The 23,143-nt window shown below is 38.3% G+C and overlaps 1 protein-coding gene across 5 annotated transcripts in view; it reads left to right on the top strand.

The window, feature by feature from the left end:
- TP53BP1 (tumor protein p53 binding protein 1) overlaps positions 1–23,143 on the top strand; it is a 68,247-nt gene that overhangs the window by 17,849 nt on the left and 27,255 nt on the right. For 3 of the 5 annotated variants that reach the window (XM_043921896.1, XM_043921895.1, XM_043921892.1), the window contains 5 exons: positions 6,328–7,654; positions 11,533–11,652; positions 12,417–12,620; positions 15,990–16,047; positions 18,190–18,282. In XM_043921896.1, coding sequence (XP_043777831.1) covers positions 6,328–7,654; positions 11,533–11,652; positions 12,417–12,620; positions 15,990–16,047; positions 18,190–18,282 — 1,802 coding nt within the window. The remainder of the gene's footprint in view (positions 1–6,327; positions 7,655–11,532; positions 11,653–12,416; positions 12,621–15,989; positions 16,048–18,189; positions 18,283–23,143) is intronic. The other 2 variants (XM_043921894.1, XM_043921893.1) reach the window with 2 other exon arrangements.

The following is a 23,143-nucleotide window of genomic DNA, read 5'->3' as shown; positions in this document are numbered from 1 at the left end:
GAGCCTCCTGGTTTCTAATCTGTGCTATTGCCTTCTATTCCCGGTGCAGAATTGTCACCTCCCTTTCATTGTCTTTGGAGATTGTCCTTACCTGTCTTTGTGTTGGATTCCTCTTGGGCTCCATGTCTTCGTGCTTGATTTATGCCCTCATTTTGGTGGAGGACATTCTTTAGTAGCAGACTTTCTACTCTCATACTTGATTCATAGTTTGTAAGAGTATAGAATTTTATGTTGGAAATAGTTTTCCTTTAAACTTTTTGAAAGCATTGCTTCACCATCTTCAAAGTTCCATTGTTGCTGTTGAGAAGTGTGGCCAGTTTGATTTTTGTTTTTAGTATTTATTTATTGATTTGGCTGCATTGGGTCTTAGTCGCACATGGGATCTATATGGTGGCATATGGGTTTAGTTGCCCTACAGCATATGGAATCTTGGTTCTCCAGCCAGGGATTGAACCCGAATCCCCTGCATTGCAAGGAGGATTCTTAACCACTCAACCACCGGGCAAGTCCCTGTCCAGTTTGATTTTGATCTTTAATATGTGAGCTGTTATTTTTCCTTACTGGAATCTTGTAGCATTTTCCCTTTTATCCCCAGTGTTCTAAAACTTCCAGATCCTTGACATAAGTCTGTTTTTATTTTGTATTCGTTAGTTCTCTCAATCTAGAAAGTCAAGTTGTTCATTTCAGGGACGTTTAATTATTTAATTTCTTCCCCTTTGTTTTTTTTTTTTTTAATGGAATACTTATTGTTTGGGTATTCAAACTCCTAGAATAGTCTTGTAGTTTTATTTTTATTATTTTATGCCCTACTTCCCATCTCTCTCTCTCCTTTTGTTTTAACTTTCTGGATGATTTCCTCAACTGGTTTTTTTTTTTAATTAAAAAGTCCTCACTTTATTGAGATTTAACTCACGCACCATATTGTTCAGCCTTTTAAAGTGTACGGTTGGGTGGTTTTTAGTATAAACTGTGCAGTTATTCATGACAATCTAATTTTATTTTATTTTTTCATATAGTCCTTTAGTTTTATTTATTTATTTGTTTTTCCCCAATTATTTTTATTAGTTGGAGGCTAATTACTTTACAATATTGTAGTGGTTTTTGCCATACATTGACATGAATCAGCCATGGATTTATATGTGTTCCCCATCCTGATCCCCACTCCCACCTCCCTCTCCATCCCATCCCTCTGGGTCATCCCAGTGCACCATCCCGAGCACTTGTCTCATGCATCCAACCTGGACTGGCGATCTGTTTCACCCTTGATAATATACATGTTTCGATGCTGTTCTCTCAGATTATCCCACCCTCACCTTCTCCCATAGAGTCCAAAAGTCTGTTCTGTACGTCTGTGTCTCTTTCTGTCTTGCATATAGGGTTATCGTTACCATCTTTCTAAATTCCATATATATGCATTAGTATGCTGTATTGGTGTTTATCTTTCTGGCTTCACTCTGTATAATGGACTCCAGTTTTATCCATCTCATTAGAACTGATTCAAATGAGTTCTTTTTAATGGCTGAGTAATATTCCATTGTGTATATGTACCACAGCTTCCTTATCCATTCATCTGCTGATGGGCATCTAGGTTGCTTCCATGTCCTGGCTATTATAAACAGTACTGCGATGAACATTGGGGTGCACGTGTCTCTTTCAGATCTGGTTTCCTCAGTGTGTATGCCCAGGAGTGGGATTGCTGGGTCATATGGCAGACAATCTAATTTTAGAACATTTTCATCACACACAGCCCTTCCAATCAAAAGACCCCATGCTTATTAACCGTCATTTCCTTTCCCCTACACCTAGCCCTAGCCAATCACTAATCTACTTTGTGTCTCTGACTTTGCCTGTTCTGGGTATTTCATATACAGTAAGTGGAATTACACAATTTGTGATTGGTTTCTTTGGTGTAATATTTTCACAGTTCATGCGTGTTGTGGTATGTATTAGAACTTTATTCCTTTTTATTTTGAATAATAACTATGTGTGTACATACCACATTTTATTCATCCATTTATCAGATGATGGACATTTGGATTGTTACCCCCTTTTTGGTTATTATAAACAATGCTATGTACATTCATGCACAAGTTTCTCTGTGAATGTGTGTTTTTATTTCTATTATATGTAATCATAATTTATTTCTCTCATTATATATAATTAGGAGTGCAATTACCAGGTTTAACCATCTTTTAACCTTTCTCTGAGCTATTAATTTCTACTCTTGGGTTTTTAATTTCTATACTTTTTTTTTTCTCAAATGTTCTCCCTTTTAAAAAAAGATTAGCATTTTGTCATTTTATGGGTATACTATCTTATCTCCCTAATGATATTAATAGTAGTTTTTGAGAAGTTTTCTCCCTGTAATGGTCACTATTTCTTCAAATAGATTTTAGTTTTGTTAGTTGTATGTTTCACTTTTAAATTAGAGGCTTTCCTCTAATTTAAGAGCGTGATGGTAAATCCTTGATTGTCCACCTCCTTTAAGAGGGAAATCCTAGAAAACTGATTAGAAGTTCTGAATTAGTGGTTGGTGCTTCTTGTTTCTGGTATTTACTGTAGTGTTATCTGTAGGGCCGTTTCTGGGGTCTCCTAATGTCAGTATCTTGATTTATCTCATCTTGTTCAGGTTCCCTCTTGTCTGCCATTACTTTAGAAATCTATGATGAAAGGGGACTGGGAGTGTTGAGAGACAGGTGTAGGTTCTATTCAATGTCAATTTTCATTTAACCTCCCTATTTCCAGTATGGTACTTTCTAATAACTGCCCCCTGTCCTCCAGTTCAGGGATGTTCTGTTTTACTCTCTCCAGGGAGGACAAGGGCCAGGGAGAGAGGATCTGGGGATTAAACTGCTTCTTAAATAGATTTCCAGCCAGCCAGCCAGTCCTCCTGATTTTAGCTCTGCCCTCATCACCACTTCCGGAGTTACCTGGGCTGCTGCCAAGTCCTGAATCTTTTTTGGGGCATGGTGATTCTGCGGTGTAATTTGGGTTACATCTTAGCTTTCTCCACTGCTGTCTTAGGAATTAAGTTTTCACTAGTCTGCTGAATAGATGACCACTCTTCTAAAATTTTACTGTGGTTATCTTTTCTTTGTGTTCTTTTTCTTGAAAATTTATTTATTTTTTTAAAATTGCTGTACCATTTCCTTAGTGGGATTTTGGAAAAAAGTTAATGTGTGTATTAAATCCATTGTTTTTATTTGGAAGCTCCATACTTTTTCATTGTGTATCAAACTCCTTATGTTATTCTTAATGGCTCACTTTTGTACATCTGGTTTTTTTTTTTTCTGTACATTGGTTACGGGAGTCCAAGTCAACCTAATTTTGATGTTGTAAGATCTGTTTATTTATAATAAAATGATTACTAATCAAGAGAAAACTGAGATAAAGGTAATTTCATGTATTTCTTTCTTTTTTTCCCTATTATATTTGTTAACTGCATAGCCTTTCTGATCCTTCACCAGGGTGTGAGGGCTGAGGAGAGGATTAGCAGAAAATAGTTTGATATTTAACACTTTCTCATTCTTGATACACATACAGACGATTTTATTAGTGGCTTTTAAACTCTGTGTGAGACCAGTTTTTGACTGCTTGAGTACTATGGATTTAGGTCTGTATTGAGTCTAGACTGGTTGACTCATTGATCGAAGTCCTGACAATTCTTCATGAGTCTTTATTCAGAGCCCTGAGGGTTTTTTTTTTTTTTCCACTTAACTTTATTATTCTGACTAAGCCTTCAGAGATTATTAGGGGCCAGATACTAGATCCAGGCAGCCTTTAAGAAATAAAGTTTATTGTTAGGCTGGTTAGCCCCTGAAATTTTACTTTGCTGACAGAAATTATACATATATTGAAAAAATTCTGTAAAAAAATCACATAAATATTTACTTTGATAACTCTTAAAGCATATTCAGAATGGGGGCAACTGCTTAATGGGTATGAGATTTCCTTTTGGAGTGATGAAGATGTTTTCAGAGTAGATAGAGGTGGTGGTTGCACATTGTAAATGCTCACTTTGAGGTAGTATTTTTATATGAGTTTGACTTTCAAAAACAACTGTTATTTATAATTTTATTAGCAATGTCTTATCTATAAGCCTTTGTGAATTGACTGACTTTTTATTTAAAAAAATACATAATTTCTTATAAAATGTGTGTAACATACAAATAAGTGAAACTAAGGTCATCAGTTATCCTGTCTCAAATAACTGCTTGTAACTTTTTAATGATATGTATTATTAATAACTTCAAAAACATGGAAGTTATGTAAAAATGTATAGACCACAATAAAATATATATTCATATACTTCTTTAACTAGAAAATGTTCCTATTTAATGCATAGCCTGTTTTTCTATATATTTTTTTAATAGTCATGTACAATTTTATGTAAGTTATAAAGTCTTCCATCGTATTAGGTGTATCATAATTTTTAAATGAATCTGGAATCTGTAGATATTTAGGATATTTCATGTTGTTGCCTTTTCTAAATAATTTTAGTATTGAACAGCATTGTAGCTAAATCTCAGTGTATTTTCATCAAATAATTTCCTGGAATGGAATTATTTTGCTTAGAAGTATATAAGGTTTCAAGGCTGTTGTGGATTGTCAAATTGCCATTAGAAATGTTGAACCAATTTTATGCAGGAGTATATGAATCTGAAAGGGTAAACAGACCAAACATTGAAATATCAGAAGTTAATGAATGCACAGAATGTTTGGCAACATACTTTGATTCTCTTAAAAATCATAGGAAATGAATGCCTTACCAGCTATGTCTAGAGCTTTTTAGCATTTATGTTGAGCATAACAACACCCTAAATGTAAATTCTTACATAAAAACATTAAGCTTTGAGTTAAATTTTTTTTAAGATGTTATTTACATAAAATGAGACTGCCATTTTAAGTGTATAGTTTGATGAATTTTGGTAGTTGTATACAAATGTATAACCATCATCGCCATCGAAGGATGGAGCAGTTTCCTCACCCTAAAAAGCTTCTTCATAATCCTTTACAATTGATCCCTCCTCGCACCCTCCCGATACCCTCTTCTACCCCGGGCAACCCGTCATCTGCCTTCCATCACTACAGTTTTGTCTTTTCAAGAATTTCTTATAATTGGAATGATAAGTGTGTGATGATTTGTGTGAGTTTTTTAGCCCAGCTAATTTTTGAGATTCATTCACATTCTGGCATGTATTAATATTTTAATCCTTTTTATTGTTGAGTACTATTCTGTGATATGGATATCCCCAATTTATTCACCTCTTGATGAACATTTGGGTTGCTTCTAGTTTTTGGATGTTTGATACTGCTGTGAACATTTGTGTACACATCTTCGTGTGGACTTATGATTTTATTTCTTTGGGGTTAATAACTACAAGTACAGTTTCTGGATCGTATTGTAACACTAACGAATGTTTAGCTTTGTAAGATAGAACCGAACTGTCTTCCTCAGTGGTGATAGCTTTTGCATTGCCACCAGCAGTTTGACAGTTGTAGTTGTTCCACATCCTCACCAACAGGATGTGATCTTACTACTGCCTTCAGCCTTCCATGTTGGTGTGTAGTGGTGTCTGTTGACTAATGTGATTATCATAAACTTTGCATTTTAACATTTGCTTTGTGAGTGCCAGCACGTTTTGAAATAGTGGGACATGAAATAAGAACAGGCATACCTCATTTCATTGTGCTTTGCAGATAATTTGTTTTTTTACCAATAGAAGATTTGTGGCAATCCAGAATTGTCAGTCGATGTTTAGTATTTTAAAAATTTTTTTTTTAATTAAGGTATGTAAATCTTTTAAAGACACAATGCTATTGCACACTTAGACTGCATAGTTTAAACATTTATGTACACTGAGAAACCTAAAAACCTGTGTGACTTGCTTTATTGTGGTGGCCTGGAACTGAACCTGCAGTATCTCTGAGTTACGCCAATATGTGTTCCCACTTTGTGAGACCTGAAGTGGACTGTGTAGGCTTATGTTCACGTGATTCTTACGTGATTAACGGCCCATCATACAGGGTATGGCGTGGTTTTAGTAGTGATACGCAGTAAATTTAAGTGTTTTTCTACCTACTTGAATACTTGTAGGTTTTTGTTTGGATTGTGCTTATTCTAGATCAGTGATTCACAAGAACAGCATTAAACATTGTCTTGTGTTGGTGAAAAAAAGACTGGTGATTATGACTTGTATTTCTGAGGTTATGGCCCTGGAGTTTTAAAATTCTTGTGTAATTGATTTAGAAATTTTAGAATTGAAGGACTAGATATAAAAGAAATACGATTATGAAGGAATGATTATTTGTCTGTTTGTCCTTTAGGATATCTTCATTCCATCTCCAAGTTTGGAAGAACGATCAAATGATGAGAAGAAGGGTAGAGATTTGCATAGTTCATCTTTGACTGTTGAGTGTTCTAAAGCTTCAGAGACTGAACCAAAGAATTCCACTGAGGATCTGGGACTCTCTTTGACAGGGGATTCTTGTAAGTTAATGCTTTCTACAAGTGAGTATAGCCAGTCCCCAAAGATAGAAAGCTTGAGTTCTCACAGGATTGATGAAGATGGAGAAAATACACAGATTGAGGATACTGAACCCATGTCTCCGGTTCTCAATTCTAAACTTGTTCCTGCTGAAAATGATAGTATCCTGATTGATCCTGCACAAGACGGCCAAGTAGAACTGAATCAGAACGATGATAAAGCAAAGGGGGATAACACAGAAACCAGGGATGACATTAGTATTTTATCTGCCGGTTGCAAAGGCAGAGAAGAACCTGTAGCGGAAGACGTTTGTATTGATCTCACTTGTGATTCAGGTAGTCAGGCGGTTCCCTCTCCAGCTACTCGATCTGAGGCACTCTCCAGTGTGTTAGATCAGGAGGAAGCTATAGAAATTAAAGAACATCATCCAGAGGAGGGGTCTTCAGGGTCTGAGGTGGAAGAAATCCCTGAGACTCCTTGTGAAAGTCAATGCGAGGAGCCCAAAGAAGAAAATACAGAGAGTGTCACATTGCATCTTTCTCTGACTGAAACTCAGTCACAGGGGCTGGGTCTTCGGAAGGAAGTCCCCAAACAAGAATGCCAGGAAGCTATGGAAGTTGAAGCCAGTGTGATAAGTATTGATTCTCCCCAGAAGCTTCCAGTACTTGAACAGGAATTGGAACATAAGGATCAGGAAGCATGGGAAGAAGCTACTTCAGAGGACTCGAGTGTTGTCATTGTAGATGTGAAGGAACCATCTCCCAGAGTTGATGTCTCTTCTGAACCTTTAGAGGGAGTGGAGAAATGCTCAGATTCTCAGTCGTGGGAGGATGATGCCCCAGAAATAGAACCGTGTACTGAGAATAGAGCAGATATCCAAGAAGAAAAGTGTGCAGAGTATGAAGGAGATCAGAAGTCAGTGACTGCAGAAAAGGAACCTGTAGAGGCAGACTCTTCACAGCCTCCTTTGACCTTAGTGAGAGCAGATGATACTCCAGGACCTGAGCAGGAAATGCAGCAGACCCAACCACAAGAGAGAACCGATAGCACATTAAGGGAAGACTCAAAAGTGGCTAAGGCAGAGCACGTGGACTCAGGTGTCGAGGCCCAGCAACTGGAGAAAGCCTCTGCCCAGGCTTCACAAAGCTTCTGTGAAAGCTCTAGTGGTAAGTGTGATTGTAAATTGTTCTGTGTTTCCAACCAAACTATAATTTAGAATGGAAGGTAGGCAAGAACTTCATACTTGTTACATCAGGACTGAAAATGAATTTGGATTTATGTTTGTGAGCAGCCAGTAATTAAAATATGGTTTTTTTTCTTTTGTAGCTTTAATTATTTGTGGAATCAGAGACCATTTGAGGTTTTTATCAGCTTTAGAACTCAGGTGTAATTAGCATGAATTTTCTAAGTATTTAGAAAATTGTACCAATCTGGTATTTTCTACTTAAGTCCCAGCCTTGCTCCATATTTTTATATTTCGACAGTGGCCTTAAAGTACAGGGACCTTTTTTGATTACCTTACACAGTTAAATCATGTTCTAAAAAAGCATGGTGGTTTCTTCCTTACGGGTATTCAGTTTCTGACATTGGTTCAACGTATATACATCTTAAACCTTTAACTGGGAAAGTTGTAGTTTGTGTGCTTTGTCTATTTTATTTTTTAAAAGTTTCATTTATTTTTGGCTGTGCTGGGTCTTTGTTGCTTTGCTGGGCTTTCGGTAGTTGTGGTGAGCAGGCTTCTCGTGGTGGCTTCTCTTGTTGCAAAGCACTGGCTCTAGGGTGCCCGGGCCTCAGTAGTTCTAGGGTGCCCGGGCCTCAGTAGCTCTAGGGTGCCCGGGCCTCGGTAGCTCTAGGGTGCCCGGGCCTCAGTAGCTCTAGGGTGCCCAGGCCTCACTAGTCCCAGGGTGCCCGGGCCTCAGTAGCTCTAGGGTGCCCGGGCCTCACTAGTTCTAGGGTGCCCGGGCCTCACTAGTTCTAGGGTGCCCGGGCCTCACTAGTTCTAGGGTGCCCGGGCCTCACTAGTCCCAGGGTGCTCGGGCCTCAGTAGCTCTAGGGTGCTCGGGCTTCAGCAGTTTCGGCTCATGGGCTCAATAGTTGTGTCGCCTAGTTGCTCCGCAGCATGTGGAATCTTCCCAGACCAGGGACTGAACCCGTGTCCCCTGCATTGGCAGGCAGATTCTTAACCACTGGACCACCAGGAAAGTCCCTTTATCTATTTTATACAGTTCAGAATGAGAATAATAGCTTCTTTCTGAAATATTTCTAGAATATCATGTCTGATATTAGCTGAAAAGAATTCAGACTTTCTGAATGCCCGAAGTCAGTATAATTTAAAAACAAAACAAACCAAAAAACCAAAACACAGACTTAAGAAAGCAAGTTTCTAAAGATAATGGAAATGAGAAGCAGTGTTAAGGTAGCATCATGGCTATTAGTATGGGTAATCATACCTTTCGATGTTCCTGGTTCTAGTTTATACCTCTTGTCTAGGAGTCATTATTAGTACTTTTTTCATCTCAGAATTGCTCCCTTTTATTAGATTTGATGTTCATATTCCGCCCCCCCCCCCCCCCCCCCCACCTTTTAGAACAAGAAATGAAAAGGAGCTGAAAAGGAGGTTAGGGGGTCTTGGGTTCAGTCTCTTCTTCCTAAAGTCATGTGGCTAGTTAATGATTGAAGTGGGACTGGAACCTCGGTCTCCTAAGTCTGTGCTTTTACCTCCTGTAAAAACCGTATGATATGTGCCTTGTCGCTCAGTCGTGTCCAACTCTGAGAGCCCATGGACTGTAGCCTGCCAGGCTCCTCTTGTCCATGGGGATTCTCCAGGCAAGAATACTGGAGTGGGTTGCCATTTCCTCCTCTAGAGGAATCTTCCCAACCCAGGGATGGAACCCAGGTCACCTGCATTGCAGGTAACTTCTTTACCATCTGAGCCACCAGGGAAGCCCCAAACTGTATGATACCGTTTTTCTGATTCTGCTGAGTTATGGTAAAGAACTGTCTGAGTGACCTAGTATTCTGTATTATTAAAGATTTTTATAGTTTCATTTTATCTTAAGTACCGTTATCAATCTAAGTCATGTTTTGTAGGAAGGTTGCTTTAGTTGTTGTACAGAAAGAATTGTGGGTTGGGGAAAGAGGGAGACTTGAGGCAGGCAAAGTAATTGATAGGCTCTTGTAATAATCCAGAAATTAGGCTTTGAAGACCAGATAATGGCATGCTACCTGTATAAACCAGTATCTATTAGGTTGTAGTGATGCATCAGATCAGTAGTGCTAAGATAACTTTTCATAAATAATTTTCTGTAATTCTTGCATATTACATTCACGTATTATGGTTTGTCATGTAGAAGGCTCTACTTAAAGATTATATACAGATTTTCAAAAGTCTGAATGGTTGATCATAATGTGAAGGATAGTTCCTGTCAAGAGAGAGAACAGATGGTTGTTCTGGAAATGAAAATTCTGTAAAGTAGTCTTTAGAGTGTATGACGCTTTGTGAGGTGTATTTGTTTTTTAATTCTGTATCTTTAAGTTCTTTATTAATTTGAAGGACTTACTTTTTAAACAATTGCCAGGAAATGAATGCTTACCATTTCATTTTGCTATAATTATGGTGGAATTCTTTGCCAGTTAGATGGGACGTTGAGACTTTCCACTTCTGTGCCTCACAGTTTCTTAAGCAGCACATGTGAACTTTTCATCCTTGTGGGAACCTGTGACACAGAGCTGGTAGGTTAGAAGCACAGATAATAGCCTGGACTGTTGATTGGTGTCTGAAGTGGGGGCAGTCTTGTGGGCCTGAGCCTTTAATTTGTGAGATTTGATGCTGTCTCTGTTTCCCTGTTGGCTCAGATGGTAAAGAATCTGCCTGCAATGCAGAAGACGTGGGTTGGATTCCTGGGTTGGGAAGATCCCCTGGAGAAGGGAATGGCTGCCCACTCCAGCATTCTTCCCTGGAGAAGTCCATGCATACGAGCCTGGTGGGCCACAGTCTATGGGGTTGCAAAGAGTCAGACACAACTGAGTGACTAACACTAACTGGGTAGATAGTGTCAGGATTAACTTTGTACGACACCCACTAAATGTCCCCTGGGAATCAGAGAATTGCTTGGTGATGTGGAAAGGACATTAGACAAACAATTTTCACAAGGCATAGTGACTGGGTAAGCCATATTATAGTTATTCTGAGCCATTCCAGGAAACTAAGTACAATTTTTCACATGCCAGGTTTAAGAATAGCAGTTTGGCATAATTCTTTTTTTCTCCCAAATTTAGTCATTTTGTTAAAAGAGATAAATAGGAATTCAGAAAATGTGATTTTGGCCATTTGCTAATTCTGATTAGAAATTTGGAATGGAGACCTAGTTAAAAAATAAAGTTTTGTTTCTAGACAAATGTTTGATAATGATCAGTATGTCTACAATGAGAATGCTCATATATGTGAGAGTTACTGTTGTACTGCTGTGGCCTAGAACTGGTCAGTACTGCTGAATTGTGAAACCTATATCTTTCTTCTAGAACCAATGAGTATTTTGAAGTCCTTTTAGCCCAAGAAATCCTTTGTCTGCTCTTTGAGTAGATTGCAAGTTATAAGTATTAACATCAGACTTTAACGTAGAGAAATCCTACAGATTGGTAAGGCTTATAAATGAACTCCTTGAGATAACATTACACAAAACTAAGATGTCTAGATTTGAAACCGTCCAGCTTCCTGTCTTGGCGCTCAGATGTTTGTGTTCCTTGTGACCCCATGTTCCTCAGGGCCTCCAAGCTTTTGGGCTTCCTCTATTTGCCTGCTCCCTAGTTGTCCACCTTGTGTCAGTTCTGTTGATGAGCAGAGAGAACAGTAGGTCATTGGTTGAGAGGCCTGGTGAGGGAGGGCGGTTGGGAATGAGGCAGAATTGGGGAGCAAAGGAAAAGAGTAATTGAGAGATTTCTTGCAGTTCTCCTCACTTTTGCCTTTTTTGTACTTCTGTTTTGATTTCCTTTTTGTTTATCATCGGGTTTTTTTTTTGTTTGTTTGTTTTCTTGCTTTCTCCAGAAACTCCATTTCATTTTACTTTGCCTAAAGAAGGTGATATTATTCCACCATTGACTGGTGCAACTCCACCTCTTATTGGGCACCTAAAATTGGAGCCCAAGAGACACAGTACTCCTATTGGTGAGTGATTAAATGTAATGATGTTTAAAGCAGAATTTCTGAGATACTGTTCTGTGTGCCAGTGATTCTCTTATATCTGAGGAGTTGGGCCTGCCTGATGAGATTGATTTTTGTCTTAGGAAGAATAAGGATATGATGTCCGATTCCATGAGTTAACTCCCAGGAAATGTGAGCAGTGATGAAAAGAAAGGATGCAGTGAAGGAAGGAAGGAAGAATATCTGTGAAGATTTTATCCTGTTACTTACAAGGCCACAGTATCTGAGTGTTAAACAATGGTTTAGAGCTGTTTTATAAGAAAGGGACAGCAGGTAGGGTAGAAGTACTGTTTACTTAGGACCCTGGCTAATCAGTCTGCTGCTGCTTGACAGGGCAAGAAAATTTAGATCCTCCTTCCCTGAAGCAGCTAGTAGTCTTCTACATTAACCTATTTGTTTTCTCTAGTCAGTGCTGGGAGGTAACAGTCATGCCGTCTGGAGTCTCCTGCTACCTATGCCTGATGCTGGCAGATGTGGGTTGGCTGAGGGCTCATGCAGCATCCTTTGTCCAGATGCAGAAGTGGAACTGAATCCTGTTGCTCTTCTTAAGACCAGGTGTCAGTACTAGTGCGTAGTTGTTGATACTTGTGACAGGATCTATCCTAGGAATCCTCTTCAATCCTGCAGAGCTGTGGAGCCAAACAGACAAATTGATGACTTTGAATTGTTATTTTTCATGTTTGTATTTTAGTGTTCTTTCTTTCTTCCCCCTGCCTCCCTTCTTTCAGGTATTAGCAACTATCCAGAAAGCACCATAACGACCAGTGACGTCATGTCAGAAAGCATGGTGGAGACCAACGATCCCATACCTGGGAATGAAAAAGGAGATTCTGGGGCTGCCCCAGAAATGGGTGATCAGTTGTGTCTGAGAATGAAATTGGTCAGTCCTGAGACTGAGGCAAGTGAAGAGTCTTTGCAGTTTAGCCTGGAAAGTAAGTTTTATTTATGTTAATCTTGGGTAACTAGTGACTCCAGATCTTCTGGAATTATTTTTTTTCTTCTGGTTTTAATGATTGAAACTTTTATGAATGTTATTTGTAAAGGCTTATTTTCATGAATGTTAATTCTTTGTTTTTGCTAGTCACTGTCATGTTACTGAATGTGCTCCATTTTATAATCTCTATGGCGCTGCTTGTATCTCTGTGTTAAACTTGTGTCTGTATAAAGTAATTGGTTTTCATAGTCAGAAATGTCTGAGTTCAGAAGTGACTAGAAAATGTAGGATTGTGGATTCAGGTTGTAGGTTTAAGTTGACTTTCCCACATTAATTGCAAGTTGTTTGGTATGGCTGGAATACAGAGAAGGTACAAGGGAATGGCTGCAAAGTCAGGACTGGATTCTGAAAAGCCTGTTACATCATGCTGAAAAGCTGAAGAATTTTAAGCAGGGGAGTAATATGGTCAGATTTGCTTCTTTTAAAGGATCAGTTGCTTGTTTGAAAAATTTGTGCATCATTCCTTTCCTTGCCCATTTTCTATTCTGCTGCCTGGCAAATGCAGTCTTTAACCAGGAAGTGGGATCATTAGTGGTGGGACAGAGATGAGGGGATGAATTTGAGAGATGAATAGCAGAATAGAGGGGATCTTGAGACCAGTTAAATATGGAAATAGTACAAGAAAAAATATAGAATGACTTTGCATCCATATTTTGTTTTCATGATAGCACTCTGTAGTAAATCTCTTTATTTCCATTTTGTTGATGAGAAAACTGAGACTAAGAGAGGTTTTAAACCTACTGTTACAGTAATTGGTAAGAGGTGGAGCAGGAGTTTCAATCAGATCCATCTGACTCTAAAGCTTGTAATTCTTCCACTAGTAAGTTTGTAAATGGGGTTTAATGGAGTTAGGAGAGGAAAAAGTTTTATCAAGGAGATTGTAAAGGAATATTCCTTACCTAAGATAAGGAATATTCTCCTTATCTAGAGGAATATTCCTAGATAAGAGGGCTAGGAGAGTATAAAGCCATGGAAGTTTATGAGGAGGAGAGTTAAAAGAAAATGTCACATGCCGAAGTGAGGTCTAGAAAGATATATCTGGAAATGTACGTTAGATTGGCAGTTAGGATCCATTGGGTGACTCTAGAAAGAACTATTTCAGTACAGTGGTTAGGGTGGGACCTGTACTGACGGTAATTGAGGAGTAAAGGGGAGGAGAAGAGGCAGCAAATGTATTCTACTTTGGAGAAGTTTATGTAAGAAAGGAAGAGAAAATAACAGCAAGTTAGAGGGGGATATAGAACTGAAGGAGGTTTTTTTTTTTTTTTTTTTTAGGCTGAGGGATACCTAAGCAGGTCTAGAGATTGAAAGGAAATCTCCAAAGGGGAAATGGGTTAAAAATGAGATTCTTGAGAGAGAGAGAGAGATGAAAGGGGAGTTTTCAAAGACTGCAGATAGAGTGGGTGGACCTGATAAGAGCTCTGATTCTATGAGATTGAAGAAAAGAAATTTTAGCTATGTATTTTGAATTCTTACTATATGCCGCCTATATATGGCATACATGTACAGCTCATTAAATCTGATAACAAACCTGTAAAGTAGATCCTATTGTTATCCTCATTTCATAGGTAAGGAAACTGAGGCACAGAAAGGTTGAGCATGTTCCCTAGAGTCACACAGCTAGTAAAATGAAGTAGCCTGAATTCAAAGTAGTTCCAAGAACCAGAAGTCTGGTTCTGAATTAGAGTGCAGTTCTGCTTCTCAGTGCGTATTGATTTGAAAATTTAGAACCTCAGTAGAGATAAAGTATAACATGTTTTCATCATTATTGTCATCTTCTCTGAAATCAGATAGGACTTAGCAAGAGAGTACATGATAGCTTTGAATCTTTAGATTTGAAGTTACAGTTGGGAAGACCTTAAATGGGCTTCCCTGGTGGCTCAGAGGTTAAAGTGTCTGCCTCCAATGCGGGAGACCCGGGTTTGATCCCTGGGTTCGATCCCTGGGTTGGGAAGATCCCCTGGAGAAGGAAATGGCAACTCGCTCCAGTATTCTTGCCTGGAGAATCTCATGGTTGGAGGAGCCTGGTGGGCTGCGGTTCATGGGGTCACAAAGAGTCGGACATGACTGAGCGACTTCACTTTCACTTTAAATGGAGCTAAATGTTAAAAATGACCATATTAGTAAATTTTACTACCTTTCCTGATAATCAGGCACCATAGTAATAGTTTTCCCCATTTTATCCTCACAACAAACCTTTGAGGGTTGGTTGTGTAGCTTGTGGGATCTTAGTTCCCAGACCAGGGGTTGAACCCCAGTCCACAGCAGTGGAAGTGCAGTCTTAACCACTAGACCCCCAGGGAGTCCCTGTGTTGGTACTATTTTGTCTTTATTTTATAGATGAAGAAACTGACTCAAGATGAAGTTTATCCCCAGCTTGGACGGCTCGCTAAGTGCTGGAGCCAGGGCCTGAGCCAGGTTTCTGTTTCAGAGCCAGGCCTCTGACCACCAAGCTTCAGCTGCCTCCTTGATGAACTGTTCAAATCATATTGAGTTATGACTGTTTTAGAAATGTTTTAAAGTATTTATTATTTTTTCTAAGGCTAGAGCTAATGGTAAATGAACACATTTTAATCCTGTGGCATTGCTTTGAGAATATAGAATTTTTTCCAGTATGACCTTTACTTTTTTACTACAGGTTCTTTCTTGAAAATTTGTTTTATTTTTCAAATATCTGTCCCAAAAGCTCTTTGGGAAGAATTTGAGTACCCTCTGTGTGTGGGTTCTCTTAACACTATTTAAAATTTGTGCAATTTTCCTGCATAATTACTAAAGTTTTTTCTTTTTAAAAAGATTTTATTGAAGTAGAGATGAACTACAATGTTGTGTTAGTTTCAGATTTATAAACTATCTCAGAAGTTTCTTTAAATTTGTTTTGAAAATTTTAAATAGAATTTTTTTTACTACGTGATTTTTTTTTTTACTTATATGAGAAGAGATGAATTGAAATTCAGAAATTTCATTTTCATTTTTAAATCTTACTTCTTAGTAATTCATTATATTGTATTTCTGGAGAAACTGAGTGGTCAAAATCGGTGGAAGTGAGAAAGACATGTCATTAAATGATAAATTTTTTCATGTTCACTTTTTATTCTTATTTCCTTTTTATTATTTGTTGCAAATACTAGTAGATCTGGTTTTTATTTTTATGTTTTTTTTTTTAATGTCATAGTGAAAAGAGGCCTTCAGTAGCTTCAGAAATTCAAGCATTATTTTAGAGTATCATTGGGGCTGAGCAGGTTTTTAAGAGATGGTCTTAAGTTATGATACTGAATTCTGTTTCTCTTTCCTTTCGTTTTTAATTCAGAGCCAGCAACTGGTGAAAGAAAAAATGGATCTACTGCTGTTGCTGAGGCTGTTGCCAGGTAACCAGAGCTGGTTGCTATTTAGAGGAGTTTAATATACAAAGCCACTGGTAATGAGGGGAAGATAATTTATCAAGAGAGGAAAAAAATTTGAAATGAAACTTGAGCATAAACCATGTAGCAGTGTGTTGAATCTAACCGTAGGCTTTCTTATTAATACTTTAATAAAACTTTTGCTGTCATTTAGAACTAAGATATTTAATGGTGTTTCCCTTTCTTCCTTTCGTTCGTGTGAGAGTGCCTTTTTTCTTTTACTGCGTGTGAGATGGAGATTGTTGTTACTGTTGGTGAGGGAACGGGAAGTTAACACTAGGTAGCCATAGACCTTATTCTTTCTGAGGGTTGCCCTTGGCAGCCTTAGCCTCAGGCCATATTCTCTTCTGCTTGCCAAATTAGCTACAGTCCTGTTGTTTTTGCTTTGTCACCAACGCTGTCATAGTTTGAATATGACCCCATCCTGAGGCTCTAGTGGTAAGCTTTGCCATCTGGTGGCCATGAGAATAGAATTGTTTCATTGGTTTCTTGTGTGAGTCATCCAGTATGAAAATACTAACAGTGGTTGTTGAAGTATAGGTGAGGATTCTTAAATCAGGCTAGACAGGTGTTATAAGGAAGTAAAGCAGTCTAGGTGCAAGAGCATGAAATGTTGACAACGATGGCCTACTGATCGTGTGTCTCGTTTTAAAGGGGGGTAGCCTGTATTCATTTCCAGCCAGTCATTACCATGCAGACTCACTGTTGTGAAATCTTTAAATTTTTAAGAGAAATCTGAATTTTTTTTATGAAATACTTCATAAAAAATGTTTATTAAAACTATAATTAACAGATTTATACATACAACACGTTTATTCCATTTTGTAAACATACAGTCACTATGTCACATTAAATAACAATGCGCTGCTGGACACAGTCAGGTATCCTGTGGCCTGAATTTTTAAAAATAAAATTTCCTGCTTAGTGGGTTACCTAACATTGCTGTTGACAAGTTGTCTGTGGATTAAATTTGATCCTCAGTTGTAAGTGTCTGATCCATCTAAATCCTTTGATTTGTGCTAAGCTATGTCTAGAGAGATTAATTATTTTGTTTTTTTACATATTTAATTTGAAAGGTAGGTACCTTTGACTCCTTATTAGTTGAAGACTCTTTAATGTGTTGAAGAAAGTGGAGTTTATACTTGATCTTTCAGTTTTAACAAAATTGTTAAACTCTGCACAACTTGTTATCCCTTTGTACATGTACTTGTTAAGAGGAAACAGTATATGCTGCCGAAACTTTCTGGACCCTTTGGGTGGAATGTAGGGATGGAAAAATAGGGAAAAACCCGAGGCAGAGGGTTGGATTGGAGGATCCACAGAATGAGATTCAGTGATATTGTTGTGAAGCAAATTTTCTATAGGAGAATCCAGATTTTAAGAATCTTTGACTTTACCTTTGAGTTCACCATAGTTTAAAGTAAGCTCTGTTGGGTTCAGTTCAATAGTTCAGTTGTGTCCAACTCTTTGTGATCCCATGGACTGCAGCATGCCAGGCTTCCCTGTCCACCAGCTCCAGAGCGTGCTCAAACTCATGTCCATCGAGTTGGTGATGGACTCTGTTAGTGTAGTTTAAATGCCATCTCTGTGTTTAGGTGAAACAGTACCACTCTGTTTTTAAGTGTTGTCTGTAGCTGGACACTGTTCAGATTGCTTGCTTCCATCTTGTCTCTCTCACACATTTCATTATTGAAGATTTCATGCGTATACAAAAGTAAAGAGAATAGTATCATGACCTACCATGTATTCATCACCCAGGGTCAAAAATTACCAATTTATGGCTAGTCTTGATTCATTTATAAATGCTTCCCACACTGTCCACTCCACTGGATTTTTTGAAAGCTAATTCTAGCATTGTGTCATTTTTATCTGTAAATATTTTAATGCTGTCTCTAAAAGATAAGAATTCTTTAATTTGAACTTAACCACAGTACTATTATCATGCTTTTGAAGTTGGCATTGATTCCTAATGTCATCAAATATTTGGTATTCCGATTTTTCAGATTCAGAGAAAGAATTTTATTCTGTCTGTATCTAAAAGGATAATTTCCAGAGAGGTACTTTTCCTTTCACAATTAACACAGTGTATTGCTTTAATTTATTTCTTAGTTCCCAGAAGACCATGTCTGTGTTTAGCTGTGTGTGTGAAGCCCAGCAAGAGGATGAGGCTCGAAGTCAGAATTCCTCCTCTGCACCCATCAGGCGAGCATTATTTTCATAGCATCTTTTGGGCTATATGGATTCACAAAATGATTGGTAGCAAAATCCAGAATATACTGCTGCTGTTTTGTGAACTTGAGCTTACTGTTTTATTTGAGGGACTGTGACATATTCTAGGTAGATTTATCAATGAGATGTCATGAGTTTTATTAGGTATTTTATAGATAGATTTTTGTCTTTATCTGCCAGTTCTATCAATTTAAAATGATTCAGTCTTCACAACTTATAAAAATATATGATCCTGAATTTCTAAGATTATTCTCTTTTACTTAGTTTTGGACAGAATTTTTATTTTCATTAGGTTTCCCATACAGCAAAACTGGGATGTTTGACAGCTCAAATTTAAAGTTTATCAGGCTTGATGGAATTAAAATTTTCCAATAATTTCTTTACTCCATTATCTCTTAGAACAGCTGTGAAGCTTGGAAAAATTTTTTGGGTTACAAAGTATTTCTTCTGTATTAGAAAAATATCTTGTTTGGAATGTATGGTTCTTAAATTTCGTGTAGGAGAAGTAAGTAATGGCAGTGAATTAAGTTTGTATCTTCATTAGAAATTTGGAACTAGAATTCAGTAATTTGTAATTAGCTACTATAATAATGTTTTGTCATCAGGTATATTCTTAATAGTGTTATTTGAAACATAATTCTTTTTTGGCTTTCTCTAGCTTGTGGGGGGTCTTAGTTCTCCAACCAGGGATTGAACCTACACTCTTTGCACTCGAGTTCTAATTCCCTGCAACATAATTTATGTGTTCCTTATTGGTAGAAATATTTAAGAGAAGCACATTAGTGCTTTTACTATAAACATTCTGATGATTACACGTGAACTTGTTGGTATTCTTGGGAATCAGATAGTCCAGATCACATCCTTTGTTTTATCAGGAAACTTGTTAGGTAAAGTACCACCTTGTATGGTTTCAAAAGTAGTGTGGTCTTGTCCCAGCAATTAGGAAATTTATTGATTGCATTGCATTGCCTTCCTATTTTATTAGATGGTTTATAATAGACTAGGATGCTGGTGATTTTTGTTTAACCTTGATGGAAGAAGGGCCTGAGAATTCAGGTGATCTTGTTTCCAGTTCCTCCTCAGACAGACCTACCTATGCTGAGAACAGAATGGTTAGACATTTATTAAATATGGAGGTTTATTCTTCCACATTTCACTTTGGATTAATTTTACCCAGGCTTTTTCTGCTATAATTTGCTTTTTTTGGCTTCAGTTTCTAAACTAACATATAGTGACCAGAGTAGAATTGTGTAGCCGAAACTAATGAAGAAAGGGAAGTGTGGTCCTTCTTAAAATTATTGGATTTCTTTTGTCTGTCTCTTTTCTGGTGCTAAAATTTTCTTCTTTATTGTTTTGTGGGAGATTTAATATACACATCTTTGTGATAGATGTTTCTTGGAGGAAGGTGTGATTTGCACATCCTTTATTTGATGCTAATACGAGAAAAATGAGTAACAAAATTCTGATATTTGACTGGAATCTGCTGAATGTTGCTGCTGTTGCAGTGAGATACCTTTAGTCTTTAGAGAGAGAGGATTTGTTCTGATTAACAGTTTTGGGGGAAAAGGCAGCCTGTTATTTGTCAAATTAGGAATTAAAAAGTCAAAAATAAAATGAAGCTTTGTTTTAAAACTGAAATTCTATTCAGAAGTTCTGCCCTAAATAAATAGTTCATGAGGTAAAATGTCTAGGCTTGTTTAGGGGTGGGACCAATACAATTGAATTCTTAAAATGGTAAATCAAATCCCATCCCTTCTAGCTTTTGGCTCAGTTTTATTATTGCTTAGGTGTTGATATGTTAGATGTCTTAAAGATTCAAATGTGTATTCAGTCCATGCTTTGTCATATGCAGCTAATACTGATTGAGCATCTGCTGTGTATCTAGCACTCTGCTAAGTAATTTGTATGTATGTTCACTTATAAACCAGGTTGGTGTTGCTCATCAGTCTTCTGGTGATTTTACTCTTACCTGTTCTTTACTGGGCCATATATCCTCATTCAGTTGAGGTTCCTGACAGATAGGACCCAAGCTCTTAACAACCAATTGCATTGAATATACCAGACTCTCTTTGGCCAGAACTCTCTTGTAAACCCTGCTTTGATCTCCTGTTGTGGTAAGCTGTGCTATACAAGATAGAAACCTCAGAAATGTCTCCTTTTTCCTTTCTTCTCCAAGATGCAGAGCAAGCCCTAAAGAACTCTTCATGCTTCCTTTTTCTGTCTGCCCAGGTCTGTTCAGCTTCTTAGGGTGAGAGCTCCTCCCAAGTTGGAGACAGCTTTTTCTGTCTAGATGGCTACCTCTATCTTTCTGTGGCCAAACACTTACAGCAGCAAGATACATAGTTTCTAGACCGTTTGTCACCCTGAATTTATCTTCTGGGTATATCTCAGTTTATGCTTTGTCAAACATGGCAGCCTGAAACACTCCAGATGTCTTTCCATGATTAGTTCAGAATGGATTCTTTTTGTTGTCTTTATTCTGGCGGTGGATCTTCCCAACCCAAAGATTGAACCCAGGTCTCCTGCATTGCAAGCAGATTCTTATTGTCTGAGCCACGAGGAGAGCCCTTATTCTGGGGTGGGGTGGGGTGGGGTGGGGTGGGGTGGGGTGGGGTGGGGTGGGGTGGGGTGTGGGTGGGGTGGGGTGTGTGTGTGGGGTGTGTGTGTGGTATGTGTGTGTGTGTCGGTGTGTGTGTGTGTGTGTGTGTGTGTGTGTCTGTGTGTGTGTGTGTGTGTGTGTGTGTGTGTGTGTGTGAACGCACATGCACACACACGTGTGGTTTTCGTTGCTATTCATGGGCTTTCTCTAGTTGCGGTCAGCAGGAGCTACTTACTCTTATGTGTGGGCTTCTTATTGCAGTGGCTTCTCTAGATGCGGAGCATGGGCTCTAGGTGCACAGGATTCAGTAGTTGTGGCTCATGGGCTTAGTTGCTGCATGGCATGTGGGATCTTTCTGGACCAGGAATAGAACCTGTGTCCCTTGCATTGGCAGGGGCATTCTTTACCACTGGACCACCAGGGAATCCTGAGCCTACTGTATATTTAATGGAATCTAAAAATACATTAGTATGTTGTTTTTCATAGTACAGTAACTCACTGAGTTTGTGACTTATTTGTTTTTTTTTATTTTAAATTTATGTTTTAATTGAAGGATAACCACTTTACAGAATTGTTAGTTTCTGCCAAACATCAACATGAATCAGCCATAGGTATACATATGTCCCATCCCACACCTCTAGGTTGTTCAGTTCAGTTCAGTTGCTCAGTCGTGTCCGACTCTTTGCAGCCCCATGAATTGCAGCACGCCAGGCCTCCCTGTCCATCACCAACTCCCGGAGTCTACTCAAACCCATGTCCATCAAGTTGGTGATGCCATCCAGCCATCTCATTCTCTGTCGTCCCCTTCTCCTCCTGCCCCCAATCCCTCTCAGCATCAGGGTCTTTTCCAATGAGTCAACTTTTGCATGAGGTGGCCGAAGTACTGGAGTTTCAGCTTCAGTATCAGTCCTTCCAATGAACAGCCAGGACTGATCTCCTTTAGGATGGACTGGTTGGATCTCCTTGCAGTCCAAGGGACTCTCAAGCGTCTTCTCCAACACTGCAGTTCAAAAGCATCAATTTTTCGGTGCTAAGCTTTCTTCACAGAGCCCCAATTTGAGTTCCCTGCATCATACAGCAAATTCTCATTGGCTGTCTATTTTACATATAGTAATGAAAGTTTCCATGTTACTATCTCTGTACATCCTATCCTCTCCTTCCTCCCCAAGCCCTGTGTCCATAAGTCTGTTCTCTATGTCTGTGTCTCCATTGCTGCCCTGCAAATAGTTTCATCAGTACCACCGTTCTAGATTCCATGTATATGCATTAATATACAACATTTATTTTTCTCTTTCTGACTTAATTCACTCTGTATAATAGGCTATAGGTTCATCGACCTCATTAGAACTGACTCAGATGTGTTCCTTTTTATGGCTGAGTAATGTTCCATTGTGCATATGTACCACAGCTTCTTTATCCATTCATCTGTCAGTGGGCATCTAGGTTGCTTCCATGTTCTAGCTATTGTAGATAGTGCTGCAGTAAACATTGGGGTACATGTATCTTTTTCAGTTTTGGCTTCCTCAGAGTGTATGCCTAGTAGTAGGATTGCTGGGTCCATATGGTAGTTTAATTCCTAATTTTCTAAGGAGTGTCCACACTGTTCTCCATTGTGGCTGTATCAACTTACATTCCCACCAACAGTGCAAGAGGGTTCCCATTTCTCCACATCCTCTCCAGCATTTTTTGTGTGTAGATTTTTTGATGTTGGCCATTCTGACTGGTGTGAGGTGCTATCTCATTGTAGTTTTTGATTTGCATTTCTCTAGTAATGAGTAATGTTGAGCATCTTTTCATGTGTTTGTTAGCCATCTGTATATCTTCTTTGGAGAAATGTCTACTTAGGTGTTTTTCCTACTTTTTGATTGGGTTGTTTGGTTTTCTGATATGAGTTGTATGAGCTGCTTATATATTTTGTAAATTAATCCTTTGTTAGTTGTTTCATTTGCTATTATTTTCTCCCATTCTGAAGATTGTCTTTTTACCTTGTTTATAGTTTCCTTTGCTGTGCAAAATCTTTTAAGTTTACTTAGGCTCCACTTGTTTATTTTTGTTTTCATTTCCATTACTCTAGGAGGTCGATCACGGAGGATCTTGCTGTGATTTATGTCATGGAGTCTGAACTTACGATTTATTAAAAAGATATTATGGACAGTTTCTAGATGAACACAGTTATATTAAATACAGTTAGTTTATTTAATCTGTAAGTAGATTTTTGCAGTAAATTGATTGTGA

The sequence above is a fragment of the Cervus elaphus genome, chromosome 13 (assembly GCF_910594005.1).
Source record: "Cervus elaphus chromosome 13, mCerEla1.1, whole genome shotgun sequence".
NCBI classification, from domain to species: domain Eukaryota; kingdom Metazoa; phylum Chordata; class Mammalia; order Artiodactyla; family Cervidae; genus Cervus; species Cervus elaphus.
This window is presented reverse-complemented; position numbering and strand designations above follow the sequence as displayed.